Source organism: Chironomus tepperi, unplaced genomic scaffold (assembly GCF_022539635.2).
Source record: "Chironomus tepperi strain 1889 unplaced genomic scaffold, CSIRO-AGI_Ctep_v1 contig_13, whole genome shotgun sequence".
In the NCBI taxonomy this organism is placed as follows: domain Eukaryota; kingdom Metazoa; phylum Arthropoda; class Insecta; order Diptera; family Chironomidae; genus Chironomus; species Chironomus tepperi.
The window spans coordinates 244,042-261,869 of NW_027226135.1; the positions used below are offsets into that span (position 1 = coordinate 244,042).

A 17,828-nucleotide genomic window follows, 5' to 3' on the forward strand; every position below is an offset into this window, starting at 1 on the left:
ATTGCAAAATTTGTCCAGAACAGCTGACAAAACGACAATAAATCCAATGTTCGACTTAAAATTCTAAAAAATATGCTAAAAACAATACGAAAAGGGGCCGAATGTTCATCGAATCATATTCGAACCGCATCATTTGCAACTAAAATTGTGACAGTATCAAGCAGTGTGAATATCAATCATCAGTAATCATGAGAATCTGTTAATTAGAGGATTTATTTGAATTTTTGGATCAAAATTGCCAAGGTTAATAACAAAATCAAGCAATTTAATGAAAGTACGTTCCTATTTACACGTGGAAGTTGATAATGAATCTGGACATTGACTTTGCTGATTGTAGAAGTCAATTATGATCCATGAGCATAATTAGAGGGTCCTTGAAGTTGATTCTTGACTGTATTAGCTCTAATAGTCCCTCAGCATCCTCAAAAAACATCCAAACTCATCAAAAATCCATAAAAACATTCAAAAACCCGTTAAAAACATTCGAACCAAAAATTTCAAATAATTTTCGAATCTCAGCAACCCGCGCGGTTCTATTTACAAACATTTTCGAACATCGTCAGGTAATTTTTAATAATTTCATCAACTTTCTTAAATGTTTTTAATTAAAAGCACCATCCTCAATTCCATAAAAAGGCCATTAATCTCATCAGTATCAATTCGAATGTCATCAGCATCACCAGACACCAAAAAAATGAAAATTGCAGCAAATACAATCGGTACACATTCAGGAACATTTCATTGTGATGAAGTTCTTGCTGTTTTTATGTTGAGAAATCTGCCAGAATTTAAGAATCACAGCTTATTGCGGTCCAGAGATCAAAGTCTACTGGATCAATGTGATATTGTCGTTGATGTCGGTGCTGTCTATGATCCATCAAGGAAGCGCTACGACCATCATCAGTCGACATTCCAAGAAACATTTTCATCAATTAGACCTGATTTTGGTGAGAAGTTCAGCAACATAAGACTCAGTTCCGCTGGGTTGGTTTATGTCCATTACGGCGAGGAAATCATCACCGAAGTCCTTAAGCAATTTGACACAAGCTTGACCCAAAATCAACTCAAAAGTGTCTTTACTAAAATTTATTCTGGATTTATACAAGAAATTGATGCAATTGACAATGGAGTTCCACAATTTGATGGCGAACCAAAGTACCGAGTCAATACACATCTCAGTAGCCGCGTAAAGACCTTCAATCCTGACTGGATGGACAACAAGACACCGCAGGAAATTGATGAGGCATTCGAGGAAGCCGTCAAGTATGTCGGCAAGGAATTTATCGATAAAATTAAATTTTTTGCACTTTCATGGCTGCCGGCAAGGAAAATTGTCGAGGAAGCTGTCGAAAATCGACTAAAAATTCACGAAAGTGGAAGCATCATTGAGCTGACTAGATTCTGTCCATGGCAAGAGCATTTAAGGGACATTGAAAATGATGTCGGAAATGTTGAAATTAAATTTGTTATTTTTAATAGCGGTGGAACTGATTATCGTGTACAGGCAGTTCCAGTTGACAATGGATCATTTGTGTCCCGAAAAGCCATCAATAAGAAGTGGTTTGGACTTAGGGATGAGGAGCTGGAGAAAGTATCTGGCATTAAAGGAACTGTTTTTGTTCATGCAACTGGATTTATTGGTGGAAATAAGACTAGAGATGGTGCACTGGAGATGGCTATTAAGTCACTTGGTGATGATTGAGGAAGTGATTGTTGGGAATTAATAAATAAAATGAATTTTTTTAGAGCAATTTTAAATTGAATGTTGATTTTATTTGGTTATTTTGTGGATTTTATGCTTGTTTTCAGCAATTGGATGATCTACAATGTATTAGTACAGCTGGATATGTTGCTGGATTTCGTTTGCCGATTTCTAATACAATGTGTAATACAGTATTGTAATACAGGTGTTAGAAATTGACATGCGATAGCCAGCAATAGAGCTAGTTTCAGATCACATCTGAGGAAGTCAATGGATCACAATTGATCTAAACGACAATATAAGTAAATTGGGTTGGTCGAAGCACCACATGTTTCCATTTTCTGCATTTTTGACGCACAGACCTGCAATTTTGGGCTGTAGCTTTTAGATCGTCCAAAGCTGCAAGACTGCATTATTAGTCTCTAATTTCTGATGAACTCATAAGTAAGTAAGTAAACACAAGCTACAATGATGAGCTATTTGACATACAACATTCTAGGGTTCTATTCTGATTTGAAGCATAGCTGCCTAATGTGAGCCTAACATGTGCCTAAAACGTTAGCTCATCCAACATGTCAGTCGCCAAATCCATCCAGAATACACATGATGACATAAAAATAACCGAAAAGTCAGTTCCAGGCCAAATTAATGATGGTCTGAAGCCGAATTACATCGAATCAGGCCAAGGTGTAAGAGTCAAATCACCCTAAGACTTGATATTCAGACATTCCTAAGCCATATGCCTTCCAAACCAGACTAACTCCATCAAAACAATTCCAAAAATCCGTTAATTTTTCAAATCATCCACAAACTCCAACATACTTTTACATTCCCAAACTAATTTTCGAATTTTCGAAAATGCGCAACCATATGATTGTCCCTCAAAACCTCTTCCTTACTTCTCCCTTTTGTTTACATTCCCCTTTTAGACACTTTCGAATAGTTACATCCGTAAGAAATAATCATATTTTTTATTTTATTATCCCACAATAAGCATAAAGAACCTCTATTTTTTTTTTTTTTTGTAGTAAATTTTTAGCACATCCCAAAAAATAAAAAACAAGTAATGCTTCAAGCAATAAAATTTAAGTCATCCAATGGATCATTGGAAGTACTCGATCAACTTTTACTTCCACATACAATGAGATATATTAAAATAAATACAGTCGAAGATGGATGGAATGTGATTAATAAAATGCAGGTTGGGATTTTTTTTTTTTGACATTTTTTTAAAATTTTTTGTTCCTTAATGTCTAATTTTTTAAGGTACGCGGTGCACCATGCATAGCAATTGTCGGCGCATTAAGCTTAGCTGTTGAAATATGGAACGAGGATGTTGCCGACAAAAAAATATTTTTAAGTGAAATTGAAGGGAAGTTAAACTACTTAATTTCCGCACGTCCAACTGCTGTCAATATGAAAAAGGAATCTCAAAATTTAATGGAATATGCGACAATTCTGTGTAATGATCCTGAATGTTCAGCGATGGATATGAAGACGAAATTTATTGATCAAATTATACAAATGTTGGAAAAGGATATTGCTGATAATAAGGCAATTGGAAAGTATGGAAGTGAAGCTATACTTGCTACATGTAAGAATTCCAGTCAGTCTGTCAACCTCCTGACTCATTGTAATACGGGAAGTCTTGCAACAGCTGGTTATGGTACAGCACTTGGTGTTGTACGTGCTATGCAGGATGCTGGTAAACTCAATCGAATCTATATGACTGAAACTCGTCCATATAATCAAGGTAGTCGCCTGACTGCCTTCGAAATGGTCCATGAGAAGTTTAATGCAACTCTTATCTGTGATTCATCAGTTGCCTATCTCTTCCAAAAGAAGCATATTAAAGCTGTTGTTGTTGGTGCTGATCGTGTTGCTGTCAATGGTGATACAGCCAATAAAATTGGTACTTATCAAATTGCATGTCTAGCACAGCATCATGGTGTTGATTTTTATGTATGTGCACCATTCTCATCAATTGATCCATCAATTAGTTCCGGTGATCAAATTATTATTGAGGAACGACCAGAACGTGAAATGACTTATGTTAATGGTGTACGTATAGCAGCACAAGGCATTGAGGTATGGAATCCGGCATTTGACATTACGCCAGCTAATCTGATTAAGGGAATTATAACTGAGAAGGGTGTCTATGAGCCAAAAGACTTGAAGGACTGCTTCGCACAAAGTTGAATAAGCATAAATGTGTTGCCTTGAATGTTGTACTGTGTATGTAAGGATGTAAGGACTTTTTATTTTGTTATTTTGGGTATATTTGAGGTTTTGAGGATATTGATGTCAATTTTAATTATAATCTGGATCCAAACGTATGTCCAATATTGGGCATGTTCACTCATTAGCATTTAGGCAACTTTCCACTTTATAGTTTTATACATATTAAAATATATCTCAAATTTGAGGGTGAGAGTCGTTCATTTGTTATGTAATTGTTGGGAAATTGAGCTGTTGGTCCTGAACATCCTCTTCTCCTCCTCCTCCTCCTCCTCCTTAGAGGGTTACGTAGTAAGTGAACGGCTCCTAAGCAGCTTGGATGTGTCTAGGGCAGTGATTCTTTAGGTAGTAAACTTGAAGGTTTTGGTGACAAACTAGTGCAGTGATGTACAACTTGTGAGCCACGACATACTAGTTGCAATGCTGAACAACCAGTTAGCCACGACCAATTAATGCAGTGGTGAGCAACTTGTCAGCCACAAAACACTAGTGCAGTAATGGACAACCTGTGAGCCACGGCACATTAATGATCAAACTGTGAGCCACGACATAATAATTGCAGTGCTGAACAACTATGTGAGCCACGAGACACACTAGTGCAATGGTGTGCAACCTGTGAGTCAGGACATCCTAATCCAGTGGTGACCAACATGTGAGCCACGTTAAACTAAAGCAGTGGTGGGCAACTTGTGAGTCACGACTTTTTAATGCTCAATCGAGGCCTGTCACCAAGTGTGTCGCAGCCAAACAAAAGCCTACTCAAAATTGCTTCAGTGCATCTCAGTCCACACCTTAAGAACCACTAACCTACTCCACATCCAATCTATCCCCTCAAATACGATCATCATAAGATGAATGTTAAGCTCTAACTATAATTAAATACTTTTAAATAAGCTTTTTCTAACAATTCCATCTTCAAATCTTTTTAATTTTTATGCATTTCTCATATCTGTTAAGTAATTCTACACTAAATATTGACATCAATGTGATTTTAAACCCCAAATTTACTCAATTTTGATACAAACCCCAGTTTTGAATAAGTGTGAGTTACTTCCGAAAAGAAAAAAGACATTTTTTGTTCAGTTAAAATAGTAATTTTGATAAAGTCAGCTCGTAAATAGCACAAATTGGTCAATCCAGTATTGTCTAAGCTTACTAGTGCCCCGGCACAACTTGGTGCTATTCCATGATCAAAAACGCACACGGCATACGTGTACCGAAGCACACAGTTTGGACAACACTGGATTAATCGATTAAAAATCAAGCTCCAGGTCGCGTGTGACACTAAATTGGAGCTCGAGTCGGTTAAAATCAAGCACCATGCTGGAGTTACGCCAACCTGGCTGTTAACTAACTCTTTCAAATATTCCGAGCAGCACACGGCGTAGAATTGCCCGAAAATCTGGCTTCATGTCGGCTTTACTCTGCCCTAATACTGAATTCAATCGAATTAAGTCTGAGGCCTTAGTGACGCTGGTCTGGATCAGGATTTTTAGCCTTTTCTATGCCATGTGCCTTTCAGGTAAACCAATTAAATTTCTTAGTTCCTAACTATCAAGCAGAGCTCAATAATAGCACAAATTCATATAAAGTCAAGTCAACTTGACTCTCAACTTTTCTATACAATACTCCTCGTCGAGTTCTCAAGTCACTTGATGCTACTGTCACTTCCAATTACTCACCTTCCAAAATAACAACCAGCAACAACTAAAAGCCTATACATCAATATATATTTTTTGTTTTTTTTTTTAATTAAAGCATTAACGAATTTAAGTGTTTGTTGTAAGAACCAAAGAAAAAGAAAAAATTCCTTAATTTTTGCTCGAATTTTTCTATCCATTTTATTATTTTTTTTCCATAGCTTAACAAAAATTTATATATTATATATTAGGTACAACATTCGATTAATATTTTTTCTCATGTTTTATGTCAACAATTATAATGAAATAAAAACAAAAAAATAATTATGTATATAAGAAATGGAATTGGATTCAATTGAGGTGGTGACTAGCTGATAGTTCAGGAGCCCCTTCCTCCTCCTTGATACCCCCTCTACTAGCCTACCTCTTTCCTCCCTAAACTTTTGTAACTAAATCATCCAAATTGTCGAAATCTGAACCAAGTCGTCAACCATCCCTCCCGCCTAGTAGTGTGACATAATAAATGAACGACTCTTAGATCAAGAAGACCAAAAGTAGCCTTTGAATGGTGGTCAGTGGTAAGTAGTGTTTGTATGATCCAAGTTTATCAATTTCCCATCCCCAAGTGTCGTGAAAGTGGAATTTATTATGATGTTGTCCAAGATAAATTCATCCCTAGTATCCATGCAATCTTGCTTCAGACCTAGTAAGACTTTGGGAGTCCAGATTCCAAAAGTGCCAAAGGCGAATTCACTGGAGTCCTGCTCTCTCAACCTTTAGTTCTAACTGCTTTATTCTACTTAATCCTAATAACTCAGGTTGGTCACCACTGCTCCAATGTCTAAAATTGTCTAAAAGCTCCTGAAAACATCAAAAATTATTCACAAAATATCTTTCTTTTGTAGCTTAAATTCTTTATTATAAATTCCAACATAATAATTCAATAAACAATCAAATAATTCAATCCTGTAGCAATCTAAAAGTTAGCACCCATAAGATTTACGACCCGATTTTTGTAGCGCTTTGAAATGTCTTTCTCGGTCTGAAATAGAAATAAAGCAAAATTTTCATTAATATTATGTCATTAGAATTGTTAAGTTTCTGTAAGTGCAGACAATAAGCATGTTAATGTAAATCAGCATACTGATAAGTCAAGCAGAATAGCACAAGTCAGCTAATCAATTTTAAAATCCGAATCCAAGCTAGTGTAACTTTGGCAAACCGATTCTAGTACCAAGTCAGAGTCAGGTCAGTCTGGGTCGACTTTAGGTAGATTTGCTACTGACTTATTGCCTGAGGCTGACTTGGTGACTAGACTCAATTGATACCTGGACCGTCTTGGTGCCTTGTCAGAGTCATATCAACCTGGGACGTGCTATTTGACCAATTAACCGATTTGTGCTTTTCAGGAAACTCAATCAATATAAATTGAGTCAATACTGAGTCAGTATACAAGCCTGCCAACAAGCTACAACCCCTAAAATCAGTCATGTCCTCCACATATCCATCCCCAAACCCATTTTCACAACATCCAATAATTTCTATCAACTTACATGCTTTAGAAGAGCCTTAGTTTGTTCAATCATTTTTGTAAGGTTTGGCACTAACGCAGCAGCACTTTCCTTCAATTCCACCGATTTATTCCTATATGCAACCTGATTATACTTAAACTTTTCAATACCACGAAGCTTTTGCTTCAATTTATTTGTCAAAATATCAACAAATTTCGGTGAGTGTTTGATTTGATAAATTTGCATATAAGTTGATGCTGTCAGTGCTGCTAGAACGGCATCGATGTTCTTGACCATTTCATTGATACTTTTAGCATCATGGTCTGTGTCGTGGTCCAGCAAAGACATTGAAATGACATGAACTTTATCACTTGATGCCAACTCATAAAGTCTAAGTTTAAGGAACGATTCAAGCTCATAAAGCTCATCAAGTAAGTTGTCACGGTAGTTTGGGGAATCAAGTAGTGCATAAGCTTCATCCTGCCTTGCAACACCACCACTCATGCCGTCCGACTCGACCACAATTCCACTTCCTTCAAGTGATATGTTAAAGTCAATTTCATTGGCATTTCCTGCCTCAGCATCGACATCATCACCCCAATTAATCTCACCGACTTCAAGATTCACTTCCGCATCATCACCACCAAAATCAATACCTTCATCGCCATTGTCATCGCCAAAATCAATTTCATTGTTGTCATTCGAGTCGGCAGCATTGTCAGTCAAATTAAATGGCAGTGGCGGTTCCTCAACCTTAATTGGTGCTTCATTATACTTATATTCATAGACTGTCGTATTTCCTTTCTCAATCAAGTGCTTGAGGACCGGCAGGCAGTGCTTATTGCCACAAAAATTTTGATATAAAGTCACTGGACTTTTTATTGCCGGAATTAAATTTTTAACGATTTTATCCTGCATATCCGGTAAGTCTTTAATCTTTTCGACCAGCTCCTGTTTGATGTTGTCGCCGTTGATGCCGAGCTGCTGACATGCTACATGGAATTCATTCTTAAGGATATTCTCAGACTTTACAGCATCTTGTGACTTTGTCAGTGCTTCATTTGACAGCTTTTCCAATGTTGTCATTTGTTTACGGGCACTTGGAATCTCATAATTGATGTTTCGGGATAGAAGTTGTGCTGCTTCTGCTAAGTATAAGTTGTCCTTCTCGTAGCTTTTGACGACGGCTATCCAGTCCTTCATGCGTTGGGATGAATATGATCCAAATATATTTTTTGAGTCTTTTTCGGTTGTTTTGAGGATTTCGATGATTTCCTGGCAATGGAAGTAGTTGATGTCTGGAATATAGATGGGGATATGGTTAATGGATGTGGGTAATTTGGGGATTTTGGGTCTTGGGAGTCTTAGGAGTGTCAATAGAGACAATATGGTACTTAGGGTTGGTAATTGAGGGATTTGAGAGAAGCTACTGATCTGTAAGATCAGCAATGTCCCTAATCCTCAATATCCTTCAATTATCTAGTGGTGGGGGACTCTATAGCCCCCCAGCAGGGGATTTAGGGTCTTGGAACTGTTAGAAGCGTCAATAGAGATAAAATGGTACTTAAAATTGGTAATTGAGGCATTTGAGAGAAGCTATGGATCTGTACGACAAACAAAGTCACTAAGCCTCAATATCCCTCAACTATCCAGCCCCCCAGCACCCCTAGAGACCCTCATCCTTAAGTACAGCACCAACAATACTTACAAGATCCCGACAACAGCTCAATTAATTTGTCATTTCCAGGCATATCCTTCAATGCTTCATTAATTTTATTTCTCACATCCTTAATATTCCTCTGCCAATTCTTGTCAGCTATACGACGACTTATCAGCCAATCGGACAATTTATTTACATGAATATCAATTGGAATGTCCTGCTCGTTCATCCTTCAATATTTGATTTAAATTAAAAAACAGAGAAACTTTCACTGCCAACTAAGCTTCTGATGTTTACAATTTTGGAGTGCGTTCAGTAAAACTTCAATGTTGACAGTCGGACAGACAGAAACTTTTTTGCCGTACCTGAAAAAATTCAGACAAAAACAAAATTTTTTTATATAAAATTCGACAATTTTTAAAATTCTTGAATTAAGTCACAAAATGCAGAAGTATGAGAAGCTGGAAAAAATTGGTGAAGGAACGTACGGGACGGTCTTTAAAGGCAGGAACCGTGAAACAATGGAAATTGTGGCACTAAAGCGAGTCCGACTAGGTTTGGCGAAAATTTTCCAATTTTTTTCTTTGTACAAAAAATCTAAAAAAATTCAAAATTTTTCCAGACGAAGACGATGAAGGAGTTCCAAGTTCAGCACTACGTGAGATATGCCTGCTCAAAGAGCTCAAGCACAAAAATATTGTGAGACTTTATGATGTCCTGCATTCAGATAAGAAGTTGACGCTGGTTTTTGAGCATTGCGATCAGGATTTAAAGAAATATTTTGATTCCCTTAATGGGGAAATATCACTGGAAATTGTCAAGTCATTTATGTATCAATTGCTCAGAGGATTGGCATTTTGTCATAGTCATAATGTCCTACATCGGGATCTTAAGCCGCAGAATTTATTGATTAATAAGAATAATGAGCTGAAGGTGAGTTTTGCAGTTGGGGTTGAATTTTTGGGAGGGTTTAAGGGGGTCTTGGGGAACTCACTAAGGAACGGAACCTGGTACCAAGTGGTCGTGACTCTGACATGTTCTTAACCGAGTTCGGTACCAAAAAAGAGTCATGGAATCAATGCTGTGATTCAGAACATTTCAATCTTGGGATGGCAAACCCTATCCGTGACTCTGGGTCCCAACATTGACTCCCGTGACTCTGAGTCCCGGCATTGACTCTTGTGACTCTGAGTCCCGGCATTGACTCCTGTGACTCTGAGTCCCGGCATTGACTCCCGTGACTCTGAGTCCCGACCTTAATCCCGTGACTTTGAGTCCCAATCTTAATCCCGTGACTCTGACTTGGTACCAGACTCGGTTTAGATCATCCCAGAGCCACACCCTCCTGTCCCCAGATTCTCAATCACTCTGCCCTATTCAAACATTAATCTAATCCACAAAATCCCTTTCAATTTTTTAGCTTGCCGATTTTGGTCTTGCACGAGCGTTTGGCATTCCAGTTAAATGTTATTCAGCGGAAGTTGTAACATTGTGGTATCGTCCACCGGATGTGCTGTTTGGTGCTAAATTGTATACAACAAGCATTGACTGTTGGTCAGCTGGATGTATTTTTGCTGAGCTAGCCAATGCCGGACGTCCACTGTTTCCAGGATCGGATGTCGATGATCAACTTAAGAGAATCTTTAAGCTACTCGGGACACCGACTGAAGACTCATGGCCGGGATTAACTCAGCTGTCAGATTATAAGCCATTTCCATGTAAGTATCTGATATGTAAATTGTGGCTGAATAGCTTCAAGGCAGTTAAGGCAGTCGGTTCAAATCCGGCACTAAGTCAGCGTATCTCTGGCATGTCTGGCATGTCTGGCATGTCTCTGGCATGTCTGAATTGTCTCTGGCATGTCTGACTTGTCTCTGGCATGTCTGACTTGTCTCTGGCATGTCTGACTTGTCTTTGGCATGTCTGACTTGTCTTTGGCATGTCTGACTTGTCTTTGGCATGTCTGGCATGTCTCTGACATGCTGCCGTACTTAAATCTACTCAAAACAGCCCAAGCCAACCCAAAATCCACAAAAAATCCAACTAAATTCCTTCATTTTTCATTTCAGTATATCCATCAACAAACAATTGGAATCAAGTGGTGCCACGTCTGAACAGTAAAGGACGTGATTTACTCCAAAAACTACTCGTTTGTCGTCCAACATTAAGATTAAGTGCTGAACAAGCAATGGCTCATCCATATTTTACTGATAATTAAATTTAATCATAATTTTAAAGTTCTTTGTACTATATTGAGTGACGTGATGAGTTTGAAAGTGTCATAGTCACTGGTTTGGAAGGTAGATGACGTAGAAATTGCCAAAAACCTCTACTGCCATTTCTACGTCGTGTGATTTCCGGGAAGCCCTTGTAACTGAAATTGTTGAGAATTAGCTAGCTTCAGTGAAATTGGTTGAGATTAGTCGATCGTATGTCTTATTATAAACTTGACATTTGCTCAGCTTTCCATGAAATAAGTGTCAAGTTCATAATTAAACATTTGATCGATTAATCACAGCCTGTTACACTCCCGAAGAGCTCAAATCGGTTAACCGACACTAGGCCAGTGTGACTTTGAATTACTTGCTGAATTCGGTTTGAATCCAAAGCAAAAATTGAGTTCCAATCCGACCTTATCTGGAATCTGAATTCGGATTCGATTCGAAAGTGGAACCAAGCCAGAGTCACTCCGGTCTGGTGTCAGATTTTGGATCAATTAACCGACTTGTGCTGTTCAAAACTCACAGATAAGTTAGCTTTCATCTAATATAAAGCAAATTTCAGTAACAAGGGTAGATTAATAAATTTGAAAAATACAAAAAAAATCCAATAATTAATGATTATTTGATTGATAATCATCATTGATAATCTAGTCATTTGCATTTTTTAAAAAGAAACAATTTAAATTCATTCCTTTTATGTAAAATTTTAGTAGAAATGAAAGTAATTTGACCATAAAATAATGAAAGATTTGAATCATAAAATTAATAATAATAAAATTTGATATTAATACCTTAACAATTTAAATGGGTTTTTATTTCAAATTTAGATGAAATTTTACAATTTTGAAGAATTTTTATTTTTTTAAATTTTCAATTATTTTGACTTTTGAGTTTCTTTAATTTTTTAAATTTTTATATTTTTTAGATTTTTAAATTTTAAAATTTCTTAAACTTCTTAAATTTTTTGAAATTTTTTTAAGTCACTAATTTTCAATTATTTAAATTTTTTCAATTTTTTAATCTTCAATTCTTTTAAAATTTAATTTTGAATTAAATTGATAATAAATTTTGAAAAATTGTTATCAATTTAAATTCTAATTTTTAAAAAATAAAAAATTCTTTAAAAATTCTAAGTTTAAAAATTATTAGGGTTCGCCAAAATTAGATGCAGATAGATGAAGAGATGCAGAAAACTGCAGGCCTGCAGCAGGCCTGCGCATCTGGATGCGCATCCAAATGCATCTGGAAATTTAACCAAATACTTTAAAAACTCTGAAAATGACAATTTTTCACATGAATTCACTTATTATAATGATGATAAGTCTTGGAAAATGCTAGTTTTCCCTTAATTTTCATATATAATGATGAAAAACTTGGAAAAACACTGGAAAATTACATTTTTTTAATTTTTTAAAAATAAAGTAAGAATATTGTAGAAAATGTTATTTTTGATTTAGTTTTCCAATTACAACGGTGAAAAACTCTCAAAAATGCAATTTTTCATCATTTTTTATGAAAAAAATTTCCATACAAAAAGTTCAGATGGATGCAGTTGGATGCAATTGGATGCGCATCTGGATGCGCATCTAGAACAATAGAAACTGCAGGCCTGCTGCAGGCCTGCGCATCTGGGCGAACCCTAAAAATTATAACAACGAATTTTGAAAAAAATTTTCTTTTTCATAGACTTGTACGTATTTGTCTATTTTCTACGTATTTGGATAACAAAATATAACATGATGATCATCGTTTTAGATGGATATGCTTAATGTTATACAGGGGAAGCTTAACTCTTCAAAATAATTAATAAAAATCCAATTTTATATTTTAAAATCAATTTAAATTGGCTAAAAATATTAAATTATGATTTTACGCTTCAATCTCCTTTAATTAAATTTAAAAAAATATTCAAAAATTCAAATTTAATTAAAATTAATCTTCAAATAATTCCAAATTTCCTATTTTGACTTAGTTGAATTCCCCCTTTTGTTTATAACATTTGTTAAATTTATTAAATTTTTAATATTAAAATAGTTTGACATTTACAAATTGTGTTGAAATTCGGAATGGAAAATTGATTTTTCCTCGATTTTAAAGGAAGTGAAGTTGAAAACATTTGAAAATTGTGGAAATTGATAAAGAACTTTTTCTTTATATTCTGATGATTCAGACTTAATTTGGTGAGTGATCCAATTTAGAATTGAATGTATTATATTTAGATAGTAGTGTGGAGATTGTTATAGGTTATAAGCTAACTATAGTTATACAGTCATCTAATTTGGAGTCACTAGAATCATTCAAGTCATTATAAAAATCGAAACTATTTAAGAATTGATAATAAGTAGTATTTTAAGACATTCAGACATTTGAGTTTTACTGCTTTTACAACCGGATATTTGATAATGCTCAAAATGAGCGTCATATGCTAACTATTTTAGAAAAGAAGATCAAGTTTAAGCAGTTAAATCCAATGCATAAATGTATTATCATTAAGTCGACATTTAGGAATCTGATGAAAAGTATTACTGATAAGTAGACTGGCCATTTTATTGTGTTTTATTGTTTTGTATTAAAAACTCTAAAATTCCTTTAAAATCAAGATTCAAATATTAAGGCGTTACTCAGGCTGAGTAACTCCGCGGTAGTACCACGGTAACCACTCATATACCGCTAAATACCGCCGATACCGCCTAGTTTCTCATCCTGGGGTGTAACTCTCAATCTTCTTTAAAACCTAAACAAATTAAGTCATTTTCCTTACTAAATATCCAAATTTTTTCCATTTCCTCTACAGGCATCATCAAAATCTCAACGTACCAAAACCAGCCTCCATAATTGATCGAGCACATTTGCGACGTCGACAACGGGAGCAGTATTCAGCTCCAGTAGTCAGAATGGGCTACAAAAACTTATCAAATAAAATGATGAAGTTCACAAAGACCTTCCATGTGCTGATCCTTCAACATCTTGATGTAGATGAGCTGATAACCCTAATGGAAGTTGAGCCAGGATTCAATAAAGCAATATCAAGCTGTCCTCACTGTATGTGCAGGATAGCAGTCCATTTGACGATTGAGAAGCACAACAAATTGAATGAATTGGTTCCGATTATAAACAGTAAAAGGCAATACCGAAATTTCAAGCTTACATGCGGCAATCAGGATGAATTCAGTCAAATGTTCATGCCAATTTTATCAATTTATTATCAATCAATTATTGGACTTGATGTTAATGGTGTTATGCTGCCTACAAATCAGTACGAACTTAGCCTACCGAACCTCAAGTTCCTTAAATTATCATTTTGTAATTTAAATGCCTTAAATGTCTTTTTGGACTCGACAGTAAAGTACCAAAAGCTTCACATCCAGAACTTTAATGAGCCAATTGTGGAACGTCGTTATGTCGAGCAGATCATGCGATACCGTAGCGTACGGCTGGTCAATATGGAGTATATAGACATGAGTGCTATGAAAAATTTAGACTTTTTGTACAGCAATTGTGTGGATTTCCAGTTTGAATGCAACAGGAAGTCTGACTACTCAAGTTTGGCAAAATTATTTCAAGTCATTCAATGCAGTGAGATTCAGATCCGATGGATGGAACCGGGATCCGAAGGGTACCGACTAACTCTCCACAGACTTAAGAGAGTCGATGACATTTCAGTTCCAGTTGTGGATTTATTTGAGAGACGTAAGAGACGAAAGGTCAAAAATTATCGAAATTGTGACACAGCGTCACTTCCGGCTGAGTACTTCCTGATTCTGTTGGAAATTAGCGAACTTTCTTGGAGTTTTATGAAAAAAATTGGAAATGTCATGACAAATTTGAGAATTTTGACAATTTTTGACTTGTCTGTGCATGAGAAGCAGAGCTTCTTCCTGACATTTAAGAATCTTGAGAAAATAATCACAATTAGCGGTTCCGATAAATTTATGGAGACGGAAACGACGACGGACAGGAAGTCTATGAAGCTAAAACACATCAGAATTGATCCATTGTTCAGGCTGTCCTCAGATAATCTTGACCTGATGTTCAGGCACTTTACAGTCGATGACTTTCAGAATGCTGCGGAAGTGTCGGCACCGTGGAACAACTTGATCAGCAAGTCACACAGATTTATGAGCTTACTAAAGCTTAGACTTGTCAAATTTAAGCGCGGAAATGCCGAGGATCTGACACATTCCTTAAAGCACTTCCAAAATGTCGAAATATCCTGCAATTATGATCAGTCTGTTGTCCCGGATGTCATTAAGGTCCTCAATTACTACTCAAACTTTATCGTTGACCTTTACTTGCATGAAATTGAAGCCAAAAAAGTCACGCCTTTTTTTATGCCAAATTTAAAGTTCCTGACACTTCATTCAGTCAGTGACATATTTTGTGGAAGTTTCCTGGACAGTTGCTTGACACTTAAGTCTGTCACGTTCCAGAACATGAAATTTACTGAGAAATTCTTCTATCGGATCCGTAACATGCAGCAACTTGAGCGTATCCACTTTATAGACATTGACTGTAAAAGCTTCAAGTTTCCGGAACCAAGAATTGAATTAAAATTGAAAAATATGAAGCACATTGAGGTATCGTACTCAATGGTGAGATTTTTTAAGGAACACGATCGTGGTGTTGTCCTTGGAAAGTTCCTGCAGGATCCATGCTTTGATAACATCGAGAGTGTCACATTGAGTGGCATGCGTGGATATGAAATGGACAAGATCCTCAATAGATGCAAGAACCTGTCCAAAATTGAACTTAAAAACTTTTGGGACAGAGATCATCGTGAAATGGCTCGATTTGAGCATCATGCTGAAGTTTATATCCAAAATATTTATTATTATGAGACATTAAGATGGGATATCCACTTCCTGAACAAAAAAGTCTTTCACATTGGTGCCACAATATTCGAGACCAAAAAGCACATTGAGGACTCGCAGAGGAACTTCCTTAAAATGCTTGGAATGTCTGGTAAGCGAATGATAAGGAACAACATCTTTGCTGTCGAAAGTCCAACATCAACCTTAGTCGATCCTTTATATCATATATCATCAGACTTGCATGACTTAATATTCCAGCACTTTACGTACGATGACTCATTAAATGCACTGGAAGTGTCAAGAAGTTGGAACTTGATGTGTAAGGAATCGAGAATTTTAATGAATAAATTCAGACTTAAGCTGCAGATCACGAACAATGTCATCAATAAGGACATCACCAAGACATTCAGCCGCAATCATCAGAATGTCTATGTCTATTCCAAAAGTTTGCCGTTCGTCCGTCGATTCAGTGAGAACTTGAGGACCTTAATCATGGATTGTAATGGAATTGACCCAGATATGGAGCGACAGCCAAAACCTTGGGACTTTCCATGCCTTGAATATTTGACAATTTTAAAGCACTTTTACAGACCTGGAGTTCCAATTAATTTGAAGAATTTGCTGTCATTTTTTAGAACTTCCAGGCGGTTGAAGGGTCTTGTGATTCATGAGAGCCTTGATGCTACGACAGCAAATGACTTTTTCACATTATTAAGGAACAATAAGGACTTAAAGATCCTTAAAGCCTTGCAAATTAGTGCCGTCCTTAAATATCTTGAGGCTGACTGGTCGGAAGGCATTGAATGTAAATTAAGGAAAATCTCACTTGGATTTAAGGACTATGACTTGTCAAAGTCCAAAAAAGTTGATGATAAGCTGCTGAGCTTCCTTAAACTTCATAGTAGCACGTGCGAGGAACTGATGATTGGCTACTGCTCGTCGCCAATGTTTAAGGAAATTTTTGGTAATTTTAAGAAGCTTCATACATTTTATGCGACAAATGGAGGCATCAACAAGGACGATGCAGACGTGCCTATAAACCTTAAAATCACAAATTGTGTCTTGCCTTTTGGACTGTCAACGACTGACATGCCTTATCTGATTGAAAGACTTCCAAATGTTAAGAAACTGTTTTTGGCTAAAATTGACACACAAGTTGCGACGTCAATGGCTACACACTTGATGTTCCTGACACATATGTCTTATTATAATGAATTTGAGAACTGCATTCAGCGATATCAGCAAATGATATTAAATACAAGACATAAAAGAACCACGTTCCTTAAATTGGATAATATTAAGTTTGAGTCAATCACAATTAGCAATTTATTTGATCCAAATAGTCAATTTAAATGGAAGGAATCGAGGCAAAGGTTTAGAGGATATGGACGATATGATGATGATGATGATGATTTGGATTCAGATGAGGAATATGAGAGGGTTAGGTCTTAAAGGTAGGGGAGGGGAAGCTTATATATACCGTGAGACACTTTGGTTGTAAGCCGAGATCATAATCACACACGACATACGGCTTATTGCAATTTTCAAGACTTTTTGGAGGGATACATGTTGCCCACCACTGGCTTAAAGGCAAGAACAATTTAATTGACTAAAGAATGTTCCTAAATTAGGTCCAACTCGATTGATTAATCAGGGTATTTACACGTTTAATAGACAACAGTGCCAATGGCTTTAAAAACCAGCATCAAATGCTAACTTGCTTAAATCATATTTCTAATATTCCTTTAAAAGGCATTTAAAAGCGAGATCGAAACCAAGACTGCGACTGCAAAGAAATTCTTCAAAGTCTGAGACTCGGTCAATCTAAAGACAGAGACAGGGTCCTGGTTTCGGCGTTGTAGATCACTACCTCTGGTTTATTGCATGCTTGGAATTGAATTATTAACTTTTATTATTTAACAAATTGCAGATTAATCAAAAAATAATGAATAAAACTATTTTTATATATATTTAAATATGTTTCATTCGTAAGTAATGTCCAGGAAATTTTCAGGCTTTAATCAACTTTTCCACACAAAATTCG

At 36.2% G+C, this 17,828-nt stretch overlaps 5 protein-coding genes across 5 annotated transcripts; 4 read left to right on the top strand and 1 right to left on the bottom strand.

Moving 5' to 3' along the window:
- Positions 1-416: 416 nt before the first annotated feature.
- LOC139090316 (MYG1 exonuclease-like) lies at positions 417-1,758 on the top strand. Its single transcript, XM_070640084.1, has 2 exons — positions 417-563; positions 637-1,758. The coding sequence occupies exon 2, from the start codon at positions 665-667 to the stop codon at positions 1,700-1,702; it is 1,038 nt and encodes a 345-aa protein (XP_070496185.1). The 5' UTR covers positions 417-563; positions 637-664; the 3' UTR covers positions 1,703-1,758.
- Positions 1,759-2,585: 827 nt separating this feature from the next.
- LOC139091529 (methylthioribose-1-phosphate isomerase) lies at positions 2,586-5,868 on the top strand. Its single transcript, XM_070641666.1, has 3 exons — positions 2,586-2,653; positions 2,731-2,903; positions 2,969-5,868. The coding sequence occupies exons 2-3, from the start codon at positions 2,769-2,771 to the stop codon at positions 3,899-3,901; spliced, it is 1,068 nt and encodes a 355-aa protein (XP_070497767.1). The 5' UTR covers positions 2,586-2,653; positions 2,731-2,768; the 3' UTR covers positions 3,902-5,868.
- A 605-nt stretch (positions 5,869-6,473) lies between these two features.
- Positions 6,474-9,095, bottom strand: LOC139091478 (CDK5RAP3 protein homolog). The gene is made up of 3 exons (XM_070641600.1): positions 8,800-9,095; positions 7,134-8,389; positions 6,474-6,622 (listed from the first exon to the last, which is right to left on the bottom strand). The coding sequence occupies exons 1-3, from the start codon at positions 8,978-8,980 to the stop codon at positions 6,557-6,559; spliced, it is 1,503 nt and encodes a 500-aa protein (XP_070497701.1). The 5' UTR covers positions 8,981-9,095; the 3' UTR covers positions 6,474-6,556.
- A 33-nt stretch (positions 9,096-9,128) lies between these two features.
- Positions 9,129-11,591, top strand: Cdk5 (Cyclin-dependent kinase 5). Its single transcript, XM_070641615.1, has 4 exons — positions 9,129-9,306; positions 9,374-9,684; positions 10,172-10,469; positions 10,821-11,591. Exons 1-4 carry the CDS (start codon positions 9,195-9,197, stop codon positions 10,967-10,969), a joined length of 870 nt encoding a protein of 289 aa, XP_070497716.1. The 5' UTR covers positions 9,129-9,194; the 3' UTR covers positions 10,970-11,591.
- Positions 11,592-13,016: 1,425 nt separating this feature from the next.
- On the top strand, positions 13,017-17,754 carry LOC139091520 (uncharacterized). Its single transcript, XM_070641656.1, has 2 exons — positions 13,017-13,153; positions 13,768-17,754. The coding sequence occupies exon 2, from the start codon at positions 13,868-13,870 to the stop codon at positions 17,234-17,236; it is 3,369 nt and encodes a 1,122-aa protein (XP_070497757.1). The 5' UTR covers positions 13,017-13,153; positions 13,768-13,867; the 3' UTR covers positions 17,237-17,754.
- The last annotated feature ends 74 nt before the right edge of the window (positions 17,755-17,828 follow it).

Excerpts from the sequence above, each read along its gene's own strand:
- LOC139090316 (XM_070640084.1), top strand. The coding sequence starts at position 665 with ATGTCATCAGCATCACCAGACACCAAAAAAATGAAAATTGCAGCAAAT.
- LOC139091529 (XM_070641666.1), top strand. The coding sequence starts at position 2,769 with ATGCTTCAAGCAATAAAATTTAAGTCATCCAATGGATCATTGGAAGTA. Across the intron at positions 2,904-2,968 it reads ATGTGATTAATAAAATGCAG|GTACGCGGTGCACCATGCAT; the intron begins GTTGGGATTTTT and ends TAATTTTTTAAG.
- LOC139091478 (XM_070641600.1), bottom strand. The coding sequence starts at position 8,980 with ATGAACGAGCAGGACATTCCAATTGATATTCATGTAAATAAATTGTCC. Across the intron at positions 8,390-8,799 it reads TGAGCTGTTGTCGGGATCTT|ACATCAACTACTTCCATTGC; the intron begins GTAAGTATTGTT and ends TCTATATTCCAG. Across the intron at positions 6,623-7,133 it reads CTAAGGCTCTTCTAAAGCAT|ACCGAGAAAGACATTTCAAA; the intron begins GTAAGTTGATAG and ends TTTCTATTTCAG.
- Cdk5 (XM_070641615.1), top strand. The coding sequence starts at position 9,195 with ATGCAGAAGTATGAGAAGCTGGAAAAAATTGGTGAAGGAACGTACGGG. Across the intron at positions 9,307-9,373 it reads ACTAAAGCGAGTCCGACTAG|ACGAAGACGATGAAGGAGTT; the intron begins GTTTGGCGAAAA and ends AAATTTTTCCAG. Across the intron at positions 9,685-10,171 it reads ATAAGAATAATGAGCTGAAG|CTTGCCGATTTTGGTCTTGC; the intron begins GTGAGTTTTGCA and ends TCAATTTTTTAG.
- LOC139091520 (XM_070641656.1), top strand. The coding sequence starts at position 13,868 with ATGGGCTACAAAAACTTATCAAATAAAATGATGAAGTTCACAAAGACC.